The sequence below is a fragment of the Euprymna scolopes genome, chromosome 45 (assembly GCF_053919585.1).
Source record: "Euprymna scolopes isolate OS-2025 chromosome 45, ASM5391958v1, whole genome shotgun sequence".
In the NCBI taxonomy this organism is placed as follows: Eukaryota; Metazoa; Mollusca; class Cephalopoda; order Sepiida; family Sepiolidae; genus Euprymna; species Euprymna scolopes.
Window position 1 is genome coordinate 55,715,699 of NC_136526.1, and position 21,558 is coordinate 55,737,256.

At 34.3% G+C, this 21,558-nt stretch overlaps 1 protein-coding gene across 1 annotated transcript; it reads right to left on the bottom strand.

Moving 5' to 3' along the window:
* Window positions 1-5,641: 5,641 nt before the first annotated feature.
* On the bottom strand, window positions 5,642-21,558 carry LOC145269698 (uncharacterized). Its single transcript, XM_080125419.1, has 2 exons — window positions 21,437-21,558; window positions 5,642-10,934 (listed from the first exon to the last, which is right to left on the bottom strand). Exon 2 carries the CDS (start codon window positions 8,383-8,385, stop codon window positions 7,753-7,755), a length of 633 nt encoding a protein of 210 aa, XP_079981545.1. The 5' UTR covers window positions 8,386-10,934; window positions 21,437-21,558; the 3' UTR covers window positions 5,642-7,752.

Genomic DNA, 21,558 nt, shown 5'->3' on the forward strand with positions numbered 1-21,558 from the left:
CTTCTTTTTCAAAAATAAACAATATAAACAGAACTATTTTTAACAATGATAAACACTTTTTATTTATTTTAAACAATATATATATAGAACTTTATCTTTTAATTTTAAACAATATGAATATAACTTTTTATAATTTTAAACAATACAAACCTTTTTTATTTTTAATTTTAAACAGTATAGACCGTTTTATTTTTAATTTAAAATAATATAAACATCTGTTTTAATTTTAAGCAATATAATTCGAAATTTTTATAATTTTAAGCCGTTTTTGTTATTTTTCAATTTAAACAGAATTTTCTAAAAGACAAGCATTGTTTAATAATGCATTTGATTATACGGGGAAACACCCTCTTCTTCCTCACATGAATTCCATCATATGCATTCCAAAAGTTTCTCAGCTTCCAACTTCTTTTTTTTTTTTTCATAATTGGACCATAAACCTTCTATAAATCGGGTTGACAGTTTTTTTATGAATAATTTCATCATTGATACTAAATACATACTGGCATAATTCATGATGAGAAAAAATTAATTGAACACTTTTTTTCCAAAAACTGAAAAAGAGAATACACGTTGAGATTGTCGGACTGACTTCCTCATCTTGGTTGTTAGAATCACAACGTTTCGGCCGTTTTGCCCTCCGGCCTTCATCAGGTGTTTTGTATCGAACTGGGGAACCGTTTGTTAGGAGTCTCAACCCAACCCTTTATTATTATTACGGGGGTACCGTGTTCGGACTCCAGCTAGGCTCTGGGACATACTTGCTGATTCTCTGTTTTGAATGTTACTTTTTCACTGCCTTCGTTCAGGCGAGTGGTCCTAGACGTTTTATCAAAGTTTATAGTTACCCAAAGGTGCTGAGTTCAATCCTGAACGAAGGCAGTGAAAAGTAACATTCAAAACAGAGAATCAGCAACTATGTCTCAGAGCCTAGCTGGAGTCCGAACACGGTACCCCCGTAATAATAATAAAGGGTTACTCTTAACAAACGGTTCCCCAGTTCAATACAAAACACCTGATGAAGGCCGGAGGGCAAAACGGCCGAAACGTTGTGACGTTAACAAACAAGATGAGGAAGTCAGTCCGACAATCTCAATCAATGAAAACACCTCATCTCAAAAATACAGACAATTACTAGAGAATACACATATTTAATTTTAATTTAAATCGTTTCACGTGATTAAATTTTGATCGATGATTAGAGGAATTTAGTTTCTTTTATGTGATACTAGCAGGAGTACTCGGCGTTTTCTGAGTGTGGAGAGGTGGTATAGTAAGGGTGGAGGGAAGTGTTTAAAAAGTAGTGATTGCAAGGGTGTGGGGAGGGAAATCAAAACAACAGTAGGCAGCCTGGGTGGAGAAAGGAGTTAAAAAATAAAATTGGGTACTCTTGCATAATCTGACCTGAATTCTTGTGAATTCCCGTTAAGCATGGATCGGGCGAGACCAGCAATAATTGGTGTCAGCGCGTCGTAAAAAATGCAAACTAATAAAAAACAAAATGAACCGGGGGAAAAAAAAAATACAAATGCAAGCAATAAAAAAAACCAAAAAAAAAAAACCCTACCATGAAAAATGAAAATATGTTTATTTATTTTATTTTAGTATTTTATTTTATTTTATTTATTTTTATTTTTTTTTTGGCAAAATATTTATCAACAGAAAGTTTTTTTTGTTTTTTTTTTGCAAAAAAAGATTTTTTAACTGTATAATTGTTAGGTGTAAGTACGTTTTTTTCTTTTTTGTAACCGTATTTTTTTTTCTTTTTTTTTTTTTGTTTCAAGTTCAGTCAAGTTTATTTTTGGGGGGGGAGGGGTCCACAGAAATTAATTTTTTTTCTTTTTTTAATAAAACAATTGAGATTTTTTTTTTTAAATAAAACAATTGAGATTTTTTTTTAAATAAAACAATTGAGATTTTTTTTTTAAATAAAACAATTGAGATTTTTTTTTTAAATAAAATAATTAAGATTTTTTTTTTAAATAAAACAATTGAGATTTTTTTTTAATAAAACAATTGAGATTTTTTTTTAAATAAAACAATTGAGATTTTTTTTTTTTTAATAAAACAATTGAGATTTTTTTTTCTTTTTTTTAATAAAATAATTGAGATTTTTTTTTTTTTTAAATAAAACAATTGAGTTTTTTTTTTCGGTTGTTAATTCCCGGCGGAAGAACTTTCTTGAGATGAGGATATTTCCTTAAAAATCTTTTACTTCAGTCAACGGCAAAGATGGAGGAGATGGGGTAGAGGAAATATATTTGATGGTTGTGATTTCGAACACCCATAAATAAATGATTTTTACTATTGTTGCATGTTGCAATCTCCAACTTGAATTGCACAAAAAACGATCCCGTGCATAAGGATAATCATTGTGTGCACTGTCCATTTGTACATCTCCAGGAGAAATCATCCTTTACACACGACCTTTCTTTAAGCAAACATTTGTGTTTACAATTGTTGCACCTCATTTTTTGAAACAGCAATTTCTTCTGACAATGAGATTTTCTGCATCGATATTTTCATTTCTTTTTCTAACATGCATAGATTTATTTCCTTGCCTGTCATTTTTCTGTTTGGCGATTTTAAAAATATATTTGTTTGCCAGATTGTTTTGCAGATTTTTTTTTTTTTTTTGGGGGGGGGGAGGAGTTTAGTCGCTTTCTTCCAATTCAAATGTTTGCTTTTTCATTGGCTAATCAAACTCCCAGAAATTAAATTACAAAAGAAAAATAAAATAAAAAATAATCTCTCTCTCTGTCTCTGTCTCTCTCTCTATATATATATATATAAAAGTGAACGTGTCTGTGTGTGTGTCTGTGTACATTTCCCTACGCAATAACTCTGTCTATTTAGTCTACAGACTCGAAATTTGATATACAGGGTACTGAGATTTGGGAAAATTGATGTGATCGGTTTTTGGCCAGAAATTTGGCGATTAAGGGGTTAAAGTTCAACGATTTGACCTTTGAGAACTCTACCAAACTCCTCCGACAATTTTGGTTCTACGCACTTGAAATTTTAGATATAGATTCCTTGGACATGGATCTAACTTAATAACTAGATTTGAGCCCAAAACAATAAATTTTAAGGGGTCATAATAGGGGTCAAAGTTTTTAAAAAATTGACCTCTGTGGTCGCTTCCAAATTACTCAGGCAATTTCTGGTCTAAATATTTGAAATTTTACATAAAGGGTATTCAGAGATAGGGCAAGCTTTTTCATCAGTTTGGGTCGAAAATTTTTAGTTACCAATATATAAATGTATGTATGTATGTATGTTTGCATGTCTGCCTTAAACTTTCAATAGAGGCGACGGATTTTACCAAGATCAGTATCGTTTTAACGTTCTACCTTTCATACGACAAATATCGAAAAATTGGCTAAAAACATTAATATCTTCCCCTTCAACTGGACACTTTTCTACAGGGGGGGCACTTTTTTCGCCGATATTTTTTAAAGTTATCCTCTCCTTTCGATTGTCTAGCCTTAATTTTAAAAAATGTCGCTTCCGGTTTGGCAGTATAAACGTTAGGTTTTACTCCATTCTTTTCCTCCTTTGCGGTATGGGTTTGAGCCTGCCTTCCTACTACCATGTTTTTTTTTTTTTTTTTTTTTTGCTCAACATACATACACATCCAAACACCCGGGCAACGCCGGGCTGAAATGCTAGTACTGAATAAATAAGTAACTAATCAGAAAATAAAAAGTCACCCCCCCCCTTAATATCATCTTAAAAATTACTAAAAACATAATAGAAAAAAAAAAAATTAAATAAATAAAATAAAAAGCCGAGGTAGTGTTTCAACATTTGAACAACGCTCTCGGCTGACATCGATGATTGTCGGTCTCGCCCAATCCATGCTTGACAGGAATTCATGTAAAATTATGCAAGAGTACCAAAAATTGTAGTAGGCAGGTAAGCTCGAACGCGTAATGCGAAGAAGGAAAAGAAGGTGAAAGTAAATCCTAACGTCTTAGGTCATGTGTCCATCATGAAACCGGGAGTCGCAAGCGTTGGAGTTGATGTTAGTCAATTCAAAGGAGACGATGACTTGCAGAAAATGTCGACGAAAAAAGCGATCACCCATTGCAGAAAACGACCAAGTTGAAGGCGAAGAATTAATCTTTTGGGCCAATTTTTAGATGTTTGTCATCGGAGTTGACAGCTCCTGCGCCCAACTTGGCCTCTCGCTGTCTTAATCCTGCATTGACAGATGGGATGAGGGAGTGAGGTTAACTTTTTACGAATCAGCTTCACTTTAAACAAACTCTCAGTGTGAATTATCCATCATCCCTAGGAAGATGAGATGCTGACAGAAAAAACATCTTCATCGTTGTGATGATGATGATGACCATGATTTTTTCAATCAGATTAACCGGCAAAGACTTTAAATAATTCCTTCTGTTTGTTATATTTTTATACTAACATTTCAGCCCGGCATTTCCCGGGTGTTTGGAGGTTATGTTGAGCAAAAAAAAAAGAAAAGTGTTCAATATTTTTAACTTTGACCTCTATTATGATCCCTTAAAATTTATTGTTTTGGACTCAAATCAAGTTATTAAATTAGATCCATGTTCAAGGAACCTATATCTAAAATTTTAAGTGTTTAGACCCAAAATTGTCGGAGATGTTTGGTAAAGTTCTCAAAGGTCAAATCGTTGAACTTTGACCTCTTAACAGCCAAATTTATGGCCGAAAACCGATCACATCGATTTTCCCAAACCTCAGTACCCTGTATATAAAAGTTCGAGTCTGTAGCCTAAAAATTGACAATTATTGCGTAGGGAAATGTGCACAGACAAGTTCACTTTTATAGATATATAGATATACTTTTCTTGAATTTTTTTTCCATATAACTTTAAAATTTAATTCTTTCATTATGAATTCCTTTTCATTAATCTAACCCTAATTTTCTTTTCATTAACTTAATCTCCATTTTATTAATCCTTTTTATTAACTTTGCAGTTACCTAAGCCTCGCCTCATTTCTTTACCATTAACCATAATCTTAGCCTGCGTTCTTTTCGTTAACTTAACCGTAACCTTCTTTCTTTTCATTAGGCTAACCCTGATCCTACTTCGTTTACAACTCAGCAAATTTTGAGGTTCATTTTTCGAATTTTCTTTAAATTCACAATTTTCTTATTTTCTATTAAGATTTACTGGTAATCTGGAAAAAAGAGAGAGCCTGTTTCCTCCGTTTGACTATAGGTGGCGTTACTGTCACTTAGTTACGGAAGCACAAAATGTATATAATGGCACCCTTGAAATAAAAATAAATGTTTTTATTATATTTTAATTTTAAACATGTTTTTTTTTTCTCTTTGTAAGGAAACATCATTTTGTTGGTCACTTTTGGCTATGAATGGAAACAAAGCTGGTATAAAAAATATTTTTTGCGAAAATTATCTTTACTTTCATCATATATTGCTGAGGGTAAAATTTTTGAATATCAAAACCTATCTCTTTACAATCCCCTCCTTTTCATAACCTATCATACTTTCATCAATCACAGTTCATTTTCTGTAGGCTGTTTTCGAACCCAGTCAACGACGGGTACTTCTGCTAGTATATATATATATATATATATATATATATAATATATATATATAATATATATATATCAGATTGGTGCAAAAGATGTTGCTGGTTTGTAGAAGGGGTATTTAAAATGATTGTAATTTATATTCTGCACATTGTTATAACTTTACTTATTGTTTAATTCTTAAACTAAAATTAATTTATAACTTTTTGTTTCAGATGATTAAACATCATTCATATTTGTCTGCAATATTCTCACTCGTGTTGTCCCCAAAACAACGTTAGTCAACAGAAAAGGAGTCATCTTCCATCATGATAATACTCATCATCATACAGCACTACTTATCAAATATCTTTTAGAAATTGGTTTGTAAACCTTGCCTCGCCTCCATCCTGCATATACTCCTGACTTGCTCCTTCTGCTTATCACTTATTTTGAAGATTAACCCTGACCCTATCACTGCTTTTGAAGATTACAAAACCATTTCGATGACTTTAGGTCAACATCACAAAAGGATACTATACATAAGTTAAATTCATATATCCCACCAAAACATAAGTTAAATTCATATATCCCACCAAAACATAAGTTAAATTCATATATCCCACCAAAACATAAGTTAAATTCATATATCCCACCAAAACATAAGTTAAATTCATATATCCCACCAAAACATAAGTTAAATTCATATATCCCACCAAAACATAAGTTAAATTCATATATCCCACCAAAACATAAGTTAAATTCATATATCCCACCAAAACATAAGTTAAATTCATATATCCCACCAAAACATAAGTTAAATTCATATATCCCACCAAAACATAAGTTAAATTCATATATCCCACCAAAACATAAGTTAAATTCATATATCCCACCAAAACATAAGTTAAATTCATATATCCCACCAAAACATTAGTTAAATTCAATTAATTCCCACCAAAACCTAAAGAATTTTACAAGGCATTTATAAGCTTGTTGACAGATGGAACCAAGTTATAAATAAACACTTTTGAAAATAGTTTTTAATTTTTAAAGTGAAATTTTAAATCCACAACAACTTTTGCACTGACCTGATATATATCTTTTTGTTTGGTCTCTTGGATTCCACGGCAAGAATTCATCTAGTCTGGTTGAGTATCCAGCTTTGTGCTGCTACAAGAAAGAATTGGTTAGTTATTAATCTGTCTGTCGATTTATCCATTTATCTATATGTATTATCGATATATCTCTGTATCTATCCATCTTGATCTATCTATCTAGTGATACTCTTAAAATAGTTTATATTGGAAGTTATTTATTGTTTATAGAATAAAGTGTAGCAATGGGTTTTAGCTGAGGATGTTTACATAAATTAGCTAGGTTAAATAAACAAAATAACCTTGGGCAGGCAGACGTGGAAGATTCACACGTTAGTGAAATGTGTGATTTTTGAATGATGATGTAATGGAACTAAGGTCAAAAGGTCGGGAAGTTTAGTCAGTTGGAGAGTTTCATTTTAGTCACAGATGTGAACAGACGTACTTCAAGCCAGGAAGTGAGGCTGTAAAAAATAAGCATGTAGACACGAAGTGCAGATTCTTGTGAAGATCATTTGAGACAGCTGAAATAAATTTATATTTTAAAAATAAAGTGTTGTTCTGTGGTTTCACAAAAGGAAGAACTGAGGTCTCAATCGGTTATGGTGTTGGTCATTTCATATTTCATCATGGAGCTCAGCAATGAAGATAGAAGAACACTTTAAGAAAGAAAAGGTATGAAATATATATTCTTCTTCTTATAAGAAAATGATACATTTACGTAAATATGAATTTATATAACTCTGATACATCATGACTCAGTTTATATGTCAATATCATATCTGTGGCAAAACAACATACATAAATTTTTACGTTTATAACAGAGGTTATGAGAACAATATCTCCGACATCTCTATGCAATACTTGAGATAACATCACTCATAAGTTAGACATGGTGAGGAGATCTAATTTGGGCAGCCAATACTATGTGATTTTCAATATTTGGTCAAGGTTTACTTCTCGGGAAAAGTATCTTCATGCCAGGTTGTTCTGACAAAACTCTGTAACCTTAGACACTTGAGGATAGTGCCTAGTAGGCATTCAAGTTTTCTCTTTTTTTTCATTTTTCTTAAACTTTTTCTTCTAGGGGATGGGACATCCAACCAGATGTCTGACATTTACCCCTATTTTAGTGAGTCCAACCAAGAGATCTTTTCAGGATTCCAGCCGTCCCTTTCAGTGCAATCGTTTGTATTTCACTTGCACTTGGTTCACCGGGTATGCTTGCTATGTACTTTTTAAAGTTCTTTTTCATAAGCCCAGTTGCTCCTATGATGACTGGTATAATTGAAACGTCTTTTAATTTCCAATTTCGTTTCATATCATACATAAGTCCTTGATACTCTGTTATCTTTTCCCTCTCAGCTCTGTTAAGCCCTGTATCATTGGGTACACTGACCTCTATTATGGTCACTTTTTTGATTGCTCTGTCCCAAATCACTATATCTGGTTTAACAGCTGCGTTTTCAAGATATGTAGCAGTAGGGATTATGTAGTCATAGTGAATAGTGTAGTTGTCATTCCCAACTGTTCGTTCGGGTATATGTTCCCAGGAGTTTTTACTACACTGAATGTTGAGTTTCTTACATATCTTCCAGTGAAGGTATTTGCAAACTCCATTATGGCGATCTGTATAATAACCGTCTCCAAGTAGGACTTTGCAACCAGAAATCAGGTGGCCCACACTCTCAACCTCAGTGCTACAGAACCTGCATTTATTATTGTTGCTTAGACCACACATCTTTTTGAAGGCGTTTGTCATGAGGCCCTGGTCTTGTGCAGCCAATATTAACCTCTCTTGGTCGTAATGGAGGGATCCTCTTTTGAGCCAGTCCAGGGAACCATCCCTATCAATATATTCTTGGGATAGTTCAGTTTTCTCCTGTATGTTTACGCATGTGAATATTCAAACCTGATGCAGTAGAAAATGCCGAACTGCACACTTTGCAAGCATAAGGTTTTTCTCCAGTGTGTGTTCGCATATGTGTTTTTAAGTAGTATTTAACTGTGAACGATGAATCACACATTTCGCAGGCAAAGCGTTTCTGTGCATGATGCTTTGGTGTATGTCGTTTTAAGTTATTTATGTTTGAAAACGAAGCTTTACATATGTCACAGGAATAAGGTTTTTCTCCACTGTGTGTTTGAGCATGTATTTTTAAGGCAGATTTCACCGCAAATGAAGAGTCACAAACCTCACAAGAATATGGTTTTTCTCCAGTGTGTGTTCGCATGTGGACTTTCAGTGAACATCTGACAGTAAATGCTGAACCACATACTTCACAAGAAAAAGGTTTTTCGCCAGTGTGTACACGCATGTGCACTTTCAGGTCAGATTTTGAGACAAAAGAACAACCACATACTTTACAACTATGAGGTTTCTCCCCAGTGTGTACATACATATGCAGCCGGAGACCGTTTCGTGAAGTATACAACAATCCACAAAGTTCACAGGAGTAAGTTTTCTCTACTGTGTGAGTCTGTAAATGGATTTTTAATTCTGTTCTTGCTGAAAACGACAAACTGCACACCTTGCAAACAAACATCTTTTCCCCCGAATGCATCATCTGGTGTATTTTCAAGTTAATTTTCCGTGTATATGATTTACCACACACCTCACAGAAAAACGGCTTTTCACCATTGTGCGTTCGTCTGTGCAAGTTTAAATTACTTTTCGTTGAAAAATAATTTCCACAAACTTGACAAGAATACGGTTTCTCTCCTGTATGTGTTCGTGTATGAATTTTTAGATTGCCTTTCGTTGAAAATGAATCATGACAGACGTCGCAACGATAAGGTCTTTCGCCGGTGTGGCTACGTATGTGCCGTTCTAACCTGTATGCCATCGGAAATGATGAGCCACACACGTTGCAAGAATGACGTTTGCTCCCGGCTGTGTGCAGTTTCATGTGTCTTTTCAAACCTTCCTTGGTCATCAGTGTTGAACTGCACACTTCACAAGAAAAACGTTTCTCTCCAGATTGTTTTCCCATTTGCAGGATTTAATTCAAATGATATTCGAAGTGAATATTACACTATTAAAAAATAGAATTTGTCACAAATGTGAGCACGTCTTTGTAATTATCTCAGCCAAAATATGCAGTTTTCTATTATGAGATTCATTTTTGGTGGGAGAAGTCTGCTATGCCATGCCAGCATGGCCGTAGCCGAGATTGAACTCACTGCAGGAGTTTGTAGTGTAATTCAAATGTGGATGGTAGTTGAATACTTGTTGCTTTGCTAGAGCTATCAAGGGTATTTTTGGCGTGATGGCTGGAGAAGTCCACAGCAACAAAATTAGAGGAATTCTTTCAATCAACTTTTGATCTAAAATGATAGGGAGAGAAAGTAATGCATAGGCATCACCATTTATCAAGGCCCAAAGACCACTCGAGGATAAGGGTTAAGAGTGGACAATAGTCAATTAGACAATATAGTAATTGTTAGTAATGGGAATTCCATGAATTTGTTAACTTAAGTGGAACGGCTCATCAAGAACTTGTTTACATTGGACTTGAAGACCATCAGATTGTAGTCAGCTGGAAAGCAGGAAAACGGAAGACAGTCCGAGGTGTGCACTTCTAAGAAAGAAGCTTTGTTCATGGAATCTACGTTTAGGTTTAGGTACAGATAAAGAGTGAGGGAGTATTATTGATAGTGGTTTCAGCTAGACAAGTGTTTAGCTGTTTCCTTTTCATCTTAAGTAAACATTATTAAAAAAAGTTTTTGTTTCTAAATGTAGTCCACTTTCAAAAACTCTGTACACCGTTCATTTCAAATGATATTCAAAGTGAATATTACACTATTAAAAACAATTAAAAAATAGAATTTGTCACAAATGTAATTGTCTCATCCAAAATATGGATAGGTTTTATTTTGAGTCATTTTTGATGGAAGAAGTCTCCAAGAATATAATTAGAGCAAAATTCTTTTCAATTGACTTTTGATGTGAAAGGGTACTGTTGAGAGGAAGAGAGAGAAATAGATGTACATATATTAGTCAGCCACACTGATGAGGCGTAGATATGGCAAAACTCATGTCCATTGATAACTATTTTATCTCTAATATAATTATATAAAAAATAAGCAGTGTTTAAACTGCCTGTTTAAAATATTTCTTATGTCATCTTTGTCTCATAGCTGTTTCCTTTTCATTCTAAGTAAACTTAAGATCAAAACTCCTCCAGCTTCTTTTTTTCTCTCTTTTAGTTTCTTTTAACTTTAGTTGATGTTCTCAAAAATCAAAGGGTCCCCTTCCTCCGGCTAACATTTACTCTTTATATGGCATACATAGATATTCAAATCGTGATCCTGTAAATGAAACAATATATTTTAGTTAATAACAATAATCATAAAAAATGCACATATATTTACAATATTTTGAATTTGAGAATTTGAAAAGGAAAGTTGTATTTGTGAACAAATAATAATTAGAAATAGCGTCAGTGTCTTAATTTAACTCACAAGGAACTTAATGGGAAATGAAATCCACTTAAAATACTTCTACTAAATGTCAATATCCTCATGAAAAACAATTTTTGCCTCTAAACTAAGCTGCTCTCCATTAACAATTACAAGACACCTCTTCAACCCCCTATATTCATGACAAATAGCACCCTACATAAGAATTCTACCTTCAAACTCCTCGGTCTAACATTTGCAGGCAATATGAATTGGAACAAATACATAGAGGACATTGCAAAGGCTGCTGCAAAGAAAGTGGGTTCCCTCTATCGAGCTAGAAGACTACTCGCGACTGAGAGTATCCTGTACCTTTACAAGGTCACCATTCGCCCATGCATGGCGTATTGTTGCCACATCTGGGCTGGTGCATATAACCACTTGCCTCTCCCTCTTAGATAAAGTCCCCAAAAAAAAGAGTTGTCAATCTAATCGGTCCCACTTTATCAACTAAGCTCCAGCCCCTGTCCCATCTCTGCAATGTTGCATCATTGATCCTGTTTCACAAATATTTTAATGAAATATGTTCTGATGAACTCATTTCACTTGTACCCCTCGATGTACATATCCAGAACAAATGCACTTAGCAATAAGATCTCACCCCTTCTCTGTTGATGTCCCTAAATGCCAGAAAGCTTTCTATTTTAATAGTTTATTCCCTTGAACAGTTAGACTTTGGAATCCCCTTCCTGTTGCCTGCTTCCCTGGCTGTACTGATATGCAGAAATTTAAATATAACATAAACAAACATCTTGTTAATCTTTCCTAGACATGGTCCCAAGTGGCAAAATGCTTTGTAAGGGGTGACCATGAGTAAATAAATAAATAAATAAATAAATGTAGTCCACTTTCAAAAACTCTGCACATCCTTCATTTTCCAGAAATTATCTCTAGGATATCCTATAAAAACAAAAGAAAGTGAAAAAACAAAAACAAATTTGATGGAAATACGGCATAGTCATGTTGACACACCAGTTCTGATTAGATCACCAAAGTTAAGCAATGCTGAGTCTGATGGGCAACCAATTTTAGAATTTTAAGCACTGTATATAGAAGGATGTCAATAACTTCCCGCAAGAGTTGCAAAAACCTAATGACGTCATCTCCTCAAATACATGCGACTGGGGACCACTTGCAAATTTCATATTCTCATAGAACTTCCTCCTTTGAAAGAAGCTGGTTAAACCTGCATAGGGTAAGCGCCATTTCCATATTATATAAAGTGTGACCTATTCTTTAAATTGGATTATGTATTTAAATCAAAATTTAAATATTTAATTTTAGACTGACGAGATATATCGTTTTTTTTGTTTTATATTTTGTCGCCGAGGTAAAACAAAACATGATTCCCACAAGATAGGCTAATACAGTAGTTGTTTTGACCTGAGTGAGAGTCTGCTAAGGTACCCTCCCCTTTAAAACTTGCAGAGACTTAACCGGCTTGAGATTTCGTCAAGTCTATTTTTAAATCGGATTGTGAAGCAGAGGAAGAGGGGGGACCGGAAGTGGTATCGCTTCCCCTTTCCCTTTCTAACTTGACACTGGTGGAAATCGCTCTTTTCGGTTTGGGTCGCCGACCTGTTAAGAGGTCTCTCTACTCATGGGAGGAGGGAGGGCCGACTTCTTCCCCTCATGTGAAAAGAAGATACGGATACACAACACATGGATGACGCAACCCTCCTCTCCGTCATATGAGAGAATGCGATTGGTTTACTTTCTCACGAAAGAGACAATGACTTTTTCCCCGTCATGTGAAGATGCGGATGTACTGACGCGAACGATGTGAACCTTTATCCCTCACGAAAGAGACAGATATATAAAGTCCGAGCAAGAAAAGAGAACACGTGAATTTGCTATTCAAACTTTTTCCCCACCGAAGAAAATATCTTAGATTAACTGCGTCGTTGATGAATTGTGAAACACACTAGCAAAAGAAACAAAAAAAAGGGAAAACAAAAGCGACCTGTAAGTGCAAAAACTTTGATTATCCCCCCAAGACTTTCGCTCATTTCAATATGTGTAGATTTACTTCAGATTCCATAACTTTGAATACATTTCTTTTTCTTTCAATAAAATCTTCCATTTTTTTATCTTAAATAAATCTTCTTTTGTATCATTTGGAAAAGTGTCTGTTACATCGTTATTTCATCGCGTTTTTATTGTGTTCGTCCTTGTATCTCTATCCAATTGTTTTATTTTTTTGCTGCGTCACATATGCGATTAAGAGAAAAATACTTGGGTTTTTGTTTTCCCGTACATTCCCTTATACGCCTTTTGGCAACGTGTTACAAAGGTAAATGACATTTGCGTTTACCATAAAGTTTCCGTTCATACCCCTACGTTATAAATTGCCTTATCAAACCGGGTTTGTATTACTATACACATAGATTCGAAAAAGCCAAAAAACAAATATATAACAAATAAATGTTATCAAAGGCAAGATAAGTTACTTTTCTACCAAACTGGATATATTTTTTGTGTTATTATTCAATGTAACATGTTTATTCAGCTCGAAAAACATACAGTGTTTACCGAGGTATAGGAAAATTCAAAATGGCGCCCGAACACGGTAAGTTTGGGAAAAGGTGTTATAAATAATAAACTAAACAAAATACTGTTAGAAATTCGCTCAATATATGTTACCATGACATAAGTTGACATATATTCGGTGGTTTTTTAATAGTATTTTGTCTAGTTTATTATTTATAAAACCTTTTCCCAAACTTACCGTGTTAAAGAGAGAGTCGGGCGCCATTTTAAATTTTCCAATACATCGGTAAACACTGCATGTTTTTCGAGCTGAATAAACATGTTACATTGAATAAAAACACAAAAAATATATCCAGTTAGGTAGAAAAGTAACTTATCTTGCCTTTGATAATATTTATTTGTTATATATTTGTTTTTTGACAACTTTTTCGAATCTATGTGTACAGTAATACAAACCCACCAAACCTTTTACCGCATATGTAACAAAAGTTACCTGAAACACTTTATACATTTATTATATACTTACTTGTAGGACCTGTGTAAATTTCACAGAATGAGAAATATATTTAATTAGTAGGGCTATGATAACAGCATACTCTTTTCATTGTTTTGACTCTCAAGTACATATCCGACACAGTTAGACACAGTAAATCAACCAAGAACCACATCACTGTATATAAAAAGCATAAGATATCAACAGATACACACTGAAGAGTCAAAAAAATGAAAAGAATATGTTGTGTCCTAGCTCTATTAATCAGCAAATGTGTTTTGATAAAGGTGATATTTTTGTGGGATGTGCAAAAAATTAATTTTTAGACAGAAAAAACTGTGCTCTGTTGTACACATGTTTTAACAGTTTCTCACGCCACTACATGGCCACATGTTCATCTGATGATATCACAAGCCTTTTCGATCCTTACCACATCGTGTCTTTTTCCCTCCACTTTTCTTTTCCTTCTCTTCCTCTGCTGTGACATCCACTCCAGCAAGCTTATTTGCATGTGTCATATGGCTCCTGCTGCTAAATACACTACACTTAGAAAAAAAAATCAATATATATATATATTTTAAAATATTCATTTTTAAATATTACTTAAGCAGGGGGGTGGTGGAGATTTAGCCATCAAATTTCACTCAATAACTACCTGAAAATAATTAATTTATCTTTACTCCATAATTATCTAATATTCTTTTTCTGAATTTTTCAGATGTGAATTAGTTATTCATATTATTTGGATTCTTCAAACTACTGTTCTCATCTTGAGTGCCATTTTCACAACATTTCAGTCGATATAACCTGCAACCTTCTTCAGGTGTATCTTGTTGAACTCGTGAATTTTGATAGAATTTAAAACAGAACTGTTTAAATAAAAATTAAATCAACCAAAATGAAGGTCACATTGACTGAAACGTGAAAATGACGCTCAAGAAGAAAACAATCGTCTGATGAATTCAAATAATACACATTTGCAAAATTACTTCTGCAGTTTATTGTCCATACTTTTTTTAAAAATAGATTATTAAATTAAATGTCATTTTTACGGCTATTTTTAAATTTTTAAGTGAAAGTACAGAAGAGATAACAATGCTCCACTTCCTATGTTAAGAATGGGTTTCTAATATATATAATACCATTATTTCAGCATGATCCATAAACTGCAGAAGCACCTATTACTTTATGTTTACTGTTTTTGCACTTGTAGAATTGCAGTTTGGAGAACGATGTTTGTGTTTTTATTTTTGAAGAATTCAAAGGGGTGATAATTTAAGAAGTTCTTAAAATTTATAAATCTTAATGATTATTTTGATTAATTATGAAAGTATAATTTTGTAAAATTTTGCTCTTATTTAATTTTAATGCATTTTCATATAATGACCACTTTTATTCATTTCAGAATGTGCTTTTCTAGGAGCGACTTAATTAAAAGGTTCCCTTTAAAAAAGTTATACATTTTAAAATGTTTTCTTTTTTAATTCACACATCTATTCCTGTTTGTTTATTCACAATTTGATTAATAATTATTACTGAAATAGATTGTTTCACAAATTGATTTTAATATTGAAAACGAACTTTTATTCACATTTGATGCCAACATGATTTCTATATATAACATTCATTCAAAGATCTTCATTAAAGAAGTTGGCTCATTACATAAAAAAAAATATTTTAATAATTAGCTCTGTTATCAATCGTTTGTATTTTTAATTATTATGTTTAGGAATTGTTTGCATTCAAGAGGTTATTGGCCCAGTGATAGACTTTACTTCGATTGTTATATACTGGTGGTATTAAGATGATGTATATTCTGTATTGTTGTTGTTCGTTTAGGGAGAGTCTTAGTGATATATATAGAGATAGGGTACACACTTCTATAGGAGCACCAGCCTGTAATTCACTAGAAGGAGATTTTTGAATATCTCGATAGATAGACTGAGATAGTGTGTTTGACATTTATATATATATGTTTGTTGTAAATTGTCTAGTGATTTGAATGACCGCTGTTCATTTATCAATAAGGAGACACTTTGTTATAAACAAACGGTTTATTTAACATTCATATATACACAATACGGCGGTGAAGGTGGTGAAAGAGGTGTAGTTGTGACCGTGATAGGTAGTTCCTCGTCATCTGTGTCTCATTCTCCGTCTCCCCGTCTCTCTGCCTTGTTTTTGTTTACCATCTCACTTTTATGGACTTTCAACCTGATAACCCATAAACCAATTGACGTCATTGATCCATATTTTGACCAGCCTGGCATTTGTTTTTTGTCTGACTCCCGACCGAATTACGTCATCTCCAGGTCATCATAATTCCCGGGTTACATTTTTGTCAGCCTGGACAGGAGTTCATTCGCACCTTGCTCCATAAAACGGCCTGACCCATAAAACAATTTGCGTCATAGGACCAGGTCATCACAATTCCCGGGTTATGTTTTTGTCGGCCTGGATTTGGAGTCCATTTGCACCTTGCTTCATCATAACACAATGGATCAGAATCAAAATTAGAATGGTGGCAAGTAAAATTTTTAGGATATTTACGAATCCAAAAGTTACACAAGGTAATTCAGGAACAACTTGAAAACAGAATCAACCCTGACTTTATTGAAAAGAATCTATCTTTTAGGAATTAATACAGTGCTACATGACAGAAGTTTGCGAAAAGTCTTGAACGATAGTTGCTAAGCATTGAACATATTAAGAGATCGTTTTTGTTTTATCAATAAGTTACGTAAAACTTTAACAGATCTTTGAATTGTCTCCCCTTGATCAGAGCGGAATTCTTCATAAATGAAAAATAAAAAAAACGTCCTACTAACCTAAAATTCACAACTGCTCAATTTTTACTAAATTTTCAACACTTACAATATTTACAAATAGCAAATATTCAAGTTATATTATCTATATGTATAGACAACAAAACAAAAGTAGTCATAAAATAAAATATATAACAAATAAACATTACCAAAGGCAAGAGATTAAGTCTTCTACCTATCTGGATGTGTTTTTTGTGTTTTGCAAGTATTGTTTTTTTATCAGCTTTTAACTAAAAAAAAATCAAATTTTATGAAAAAGTGAAGCAGGGTTTCGGACCACATTTCAATTTGGCTACCGTGATTCAAATTAAATAAAATATTTCAAATCACTAAACTTTATTTTCGCAGTTAAAAAAAGTACTTGATTAATTTAAGTGATTTTTGGAACATGCTGTCCTTGTTTCGTGACGAGTATGTTCACCAACAAGATTTTTCTGCATTCTTGTTTGTTTAAACAGATGTAATTCTGAATAAGCGCCAAAATTAATTCTTTTAAGATTAAAATCAGTTTTAAGTATTCATGTATTATTATTCATCGGACTACTGCTCTCATCTTGAGTGTGATTTTCACTACGTTTCGGTCGATGTAACCTCCGACCTTCTTCAGGTGTATCTTGTTGAACTTTGGAATTTGGACAGAATTTCGAGTGGAACCTTTTATTTACTTCATGGAGGTAGCGGGCTCTTGTTCCATAAAAATTCTGTCCAAATTCCCGAGTTTGACAAGATATACCTGAAGAAGGTCGGAGGTTACATCGACCGAAACGTTGTGAAAATCACACTCAAGATGAGAACAGTAGTCCGATGAATAATGATACAAATAACCAATCCTCAACTCAAAAATTCAGTTAATTCGTTACTTATTCATGTTTAGATAATTTGGGTATTTTGCAGACAAGAAAATGAAACAGTGATAAAATATATAGACAAGAAAATGAAACAGTGATAAAATATATAGACAAGAAAATGAAACAGTGATAAAATATATAGACAAGAAAATGAAACAGTGATAAAATATATAGACGAGGTGCCTCCAATAAGTTTCCAAATTTTTTCCGTATGGGCATTTTTATTGATAGTACACACATGAAACTCAAGACCCTTCGAAGTAATCTCCTCCGGCTGCAATGCACTTATTGTACCATTCCAATACCTTCTGAAAAGTCCCATATAAGTTGTTTTGTGTTATTGTCTCAATGACCCTTGTCACAGCCTCTCTCATCTCCTCAATTGTCTCATAACGACAGCCTCTAACGTTTTCCTTCAGCTTAGGGAATAACCAAAAGTCATAACGAGCAAGATCTGAACTAAAGTGAGGGTGACGTGAAACTCCCGAAACACTGGGAAATGCCGGGCAGATATTATTGTTTTATTCTTTAACTGTTGTTGTGTGCCCGGGCGACGCCAATCAACCCTGCTGAGAGAAAGATTGGATTATTAATTCCATTGTTTTATGAAATCGACAGCTTCATGTCACTTTGAGAAGAGGTAACGGAAACTGAGGTTATGAGTTTGACCTTTCGATCATGAGAACAGAGCCTGCAATTCACAGGAGCAATCAGGGGAAGATGGGACCTTCCCTGAGGTGATGTAGCTAGTTGCGATTGGTCCAGGAAGTGGCTCCAGTCACCCCATCACCTGACTACATAAACGAGTCCCCGCGCCGAAATCGGCAGATCAAGCTGAGATTTTGAGAGAACCAAATACAATCGAAGGGTTGTTACTACCAATCTCTTCCCTCATCCTTCCACCGCCATATCGAGAGAGAGAAATCAATCTATTGTTATTTTTGGGGGCTCAGTGGAGTCTGTCAAAATAGGACAATTATATAAAAGTATATATTTTGTACATCTATCTTGAATTAACCAGTAGAATAGATAATTGAGTCTGTTTTCCTTTTGTGTGCATGAGATTGATTCGCTTCCAGCATGACAGATCGACGAAGCAGCGGCCTATCAATCCGAAGGTGAAATTGATTTCGACCAAATCGATTGACAGGTTCTGCCACATGGAGATTCCTTGTGAGGGGATCGCCGAGGGATCACATTTGGTCCGTGACCGAGGATTGACTCTTATGTGAAAAGGGGGTCCCTTGCAAGGGACGAAGCACGAGTCATGGAGGAACTGTCTTGATGCTCTTCTTGGTCAAATAGTCTGTGACAAGTGAAGTTGTCTGAGCACCCTAGAGACAAACTTTGCACAAATCTTCTGCATCTTCAGTTATTCATGAAAAATTGTGCGTACAGTTCCCATACTGAAATCAAACTGGGCAATTTTTGTCCCTATCGACACATGACTGTCCGTATCCATGGAATTCTTTATTTGGCTAATCAACTTTGGTTTTTTGAGTTCCTTACTCCTTCCACATCTCTAATCATCCCCCACAGACTCTCTGCATTCCTTGAATCTCTTAAGCCACCCAAAAACTAATGTTCGATTCATGCTAGATGGTCCAAAAGCAGTCTGAAGCATTCCATATGTTTCTGTGGAATTTTTAAAAGTGTAAAGCAGCATGTTATTGCATATAGTTCTTAAATGTCCTCACATAATTGGTCAGTCATTTAATAAGATGTATAGCAATAACATACTGAATTTTTAAGAGTCTCCGACAATTTTAAATGGCAGTACAAAAATGTCTGGAAACTTATTTAAGGCACCATCTATATATATAACAAATAAATGCTACCAAAGGAAAGATAAACTAGATAAACTATACTACCCACTTGGAAAAGTTCTTTGTGTGTTTTAACTTATTTTGGTAGTCATGGCCGATGGAAAAAGAGCATGCTACCCCCCGTGAAGTAAATAAAGGGTTCCGCTCAAAATTCTGGCCGAATTCCCGAGTTTGACAGGATACACCTGAAGAAGGTTGGAGCTTATATCGACCGAAACGTTGTGAAAATCACACTCAAGATGAGAACAGTAGTCCAATAAATAATATTACAAATAACCAATCCTCATCTAAATATTTCAGAAACGTCAATAAAGTTATTATTTTTGCATGATACAATTGGCATTTAGGCTAAGATCACAGTTTAGTATCTGTTCAGATGTGGCATTCCATCTTTTCTGACTGATCCTTCATGACGGAGACAATTTTTATTTTTGTTCCTGTCCAGAGTACCCCTCTTTGGGGAGCTGGATTTCCCCACAATAAAATCTGACCATATGTCTAACTGTGCTCTCGTGGCAGAGGCAAGTAAATAGGTGCATAGTCCCTCAGGGGTCCATCCTGGGCCCAACTCTCTCCCTCGTCTACATTCATTAATTATCTTCCAAATCACATCCTTACATCATTCATAGACATTTATGCTGATGACACTACCATCTATGGTAGCGCATCTAAGACCGTAAATGACCACGTTCTCTCCAATTCTCTCTCCTCTGATCTTGAGCAAGTGGTACAATGGGAAAAAAAGTGGCTGGTTACTTTTAATGCATCTAAAACCAAGCTTTTATCTTTACATCATCAACGCTCTGATCCCCATTTGGCATCAATTGAAATGAATGGCTCTTGTCTTGGGGAGGTCTCATGTTTTGACAAGCTTTTGGGCTTGACCTTTACTTCTGATCTGAAATGGAACACATAAATCAAATGCGTTGCTAAGGCCGTTGGAAAAATGGTGGGATCCTTCCATCGATCCAGTAGATATCTCGCTGCTGACACAATTCTCTATCTATATAAGAGCAAGGTATGTCTCATAGGAGATGTCCTTTTCTCTTCTCTGCAACTTCTTTCTCACAGAAGAGATGTTGCGAGTTTGTCTTTGCTTTATCATTATTTTCATGGCAAGTGCTCGACTGAGCTTCAATCTATGGTCCCCCCTCGCCAAACTTTCACAGGAAACACTCGTCGAGCTGAAAACATTATCAATAATTCCCCCTACTCTTTATCCGTGCCTAAACCTAAACGTAGATTCCATGAATAAAGCTTCTTTCTTAGAACTGCACGCCTGTGGAACTGTCTTCCCTTTTCCTGCTTTCCAGCTGACTACAATATGGTTGTCTTCAAGTTCAACGTAAACAAGTTCTTGATGAGCCGTTCCACTTAAGTTAACAAATTTACGGAATTTCCATTACTAACGATTACTATATTGTTCAATTGACTACTGTACACTCTTTAACCCTTATCCTCGAGTGGCCTCTGGCCCTTGTTAAGTGGTGATGCCTATGTTAAAAAAAAGTGCTTATTTTTTTTATTATTTGTAGTGTTTGCTGCGGATATTGGGTCGCCTATTTTTTCATCACCCCAAAGCAAAGCACTTATCGCGGTAGGTAAAAGAGTAACTTATTTTGCCTTTGATAACATTTATTTGTTATGTATTTGTTTTTTTACCACTTTACCGTTTTGTTGTCTATACTGTAAAATACCTGAAAATTCTAATATAACTTTTGACCTAAAAAGCAATTTACCGGTATTTTCTCTCCAAAAATTGTTTCAATTTCGACGAGAGAATAAAATGGGATATCGTTGGAAAGTTAAAAAAAAAAAAAAATAAATAATAAGAATAAGAAAAAATGTAAAATAATTCAAGTATACCTACTTTTAACCAATCTTTTTTCTTTGTTTGAAAAATTGCAAATTTAATGTTGTAAGGTGTTAAATGAGTCCGCAGTTAAAATTCAAAATGGTGACCCTGAAAAGCAGATCCGCAGAAAATTAAAG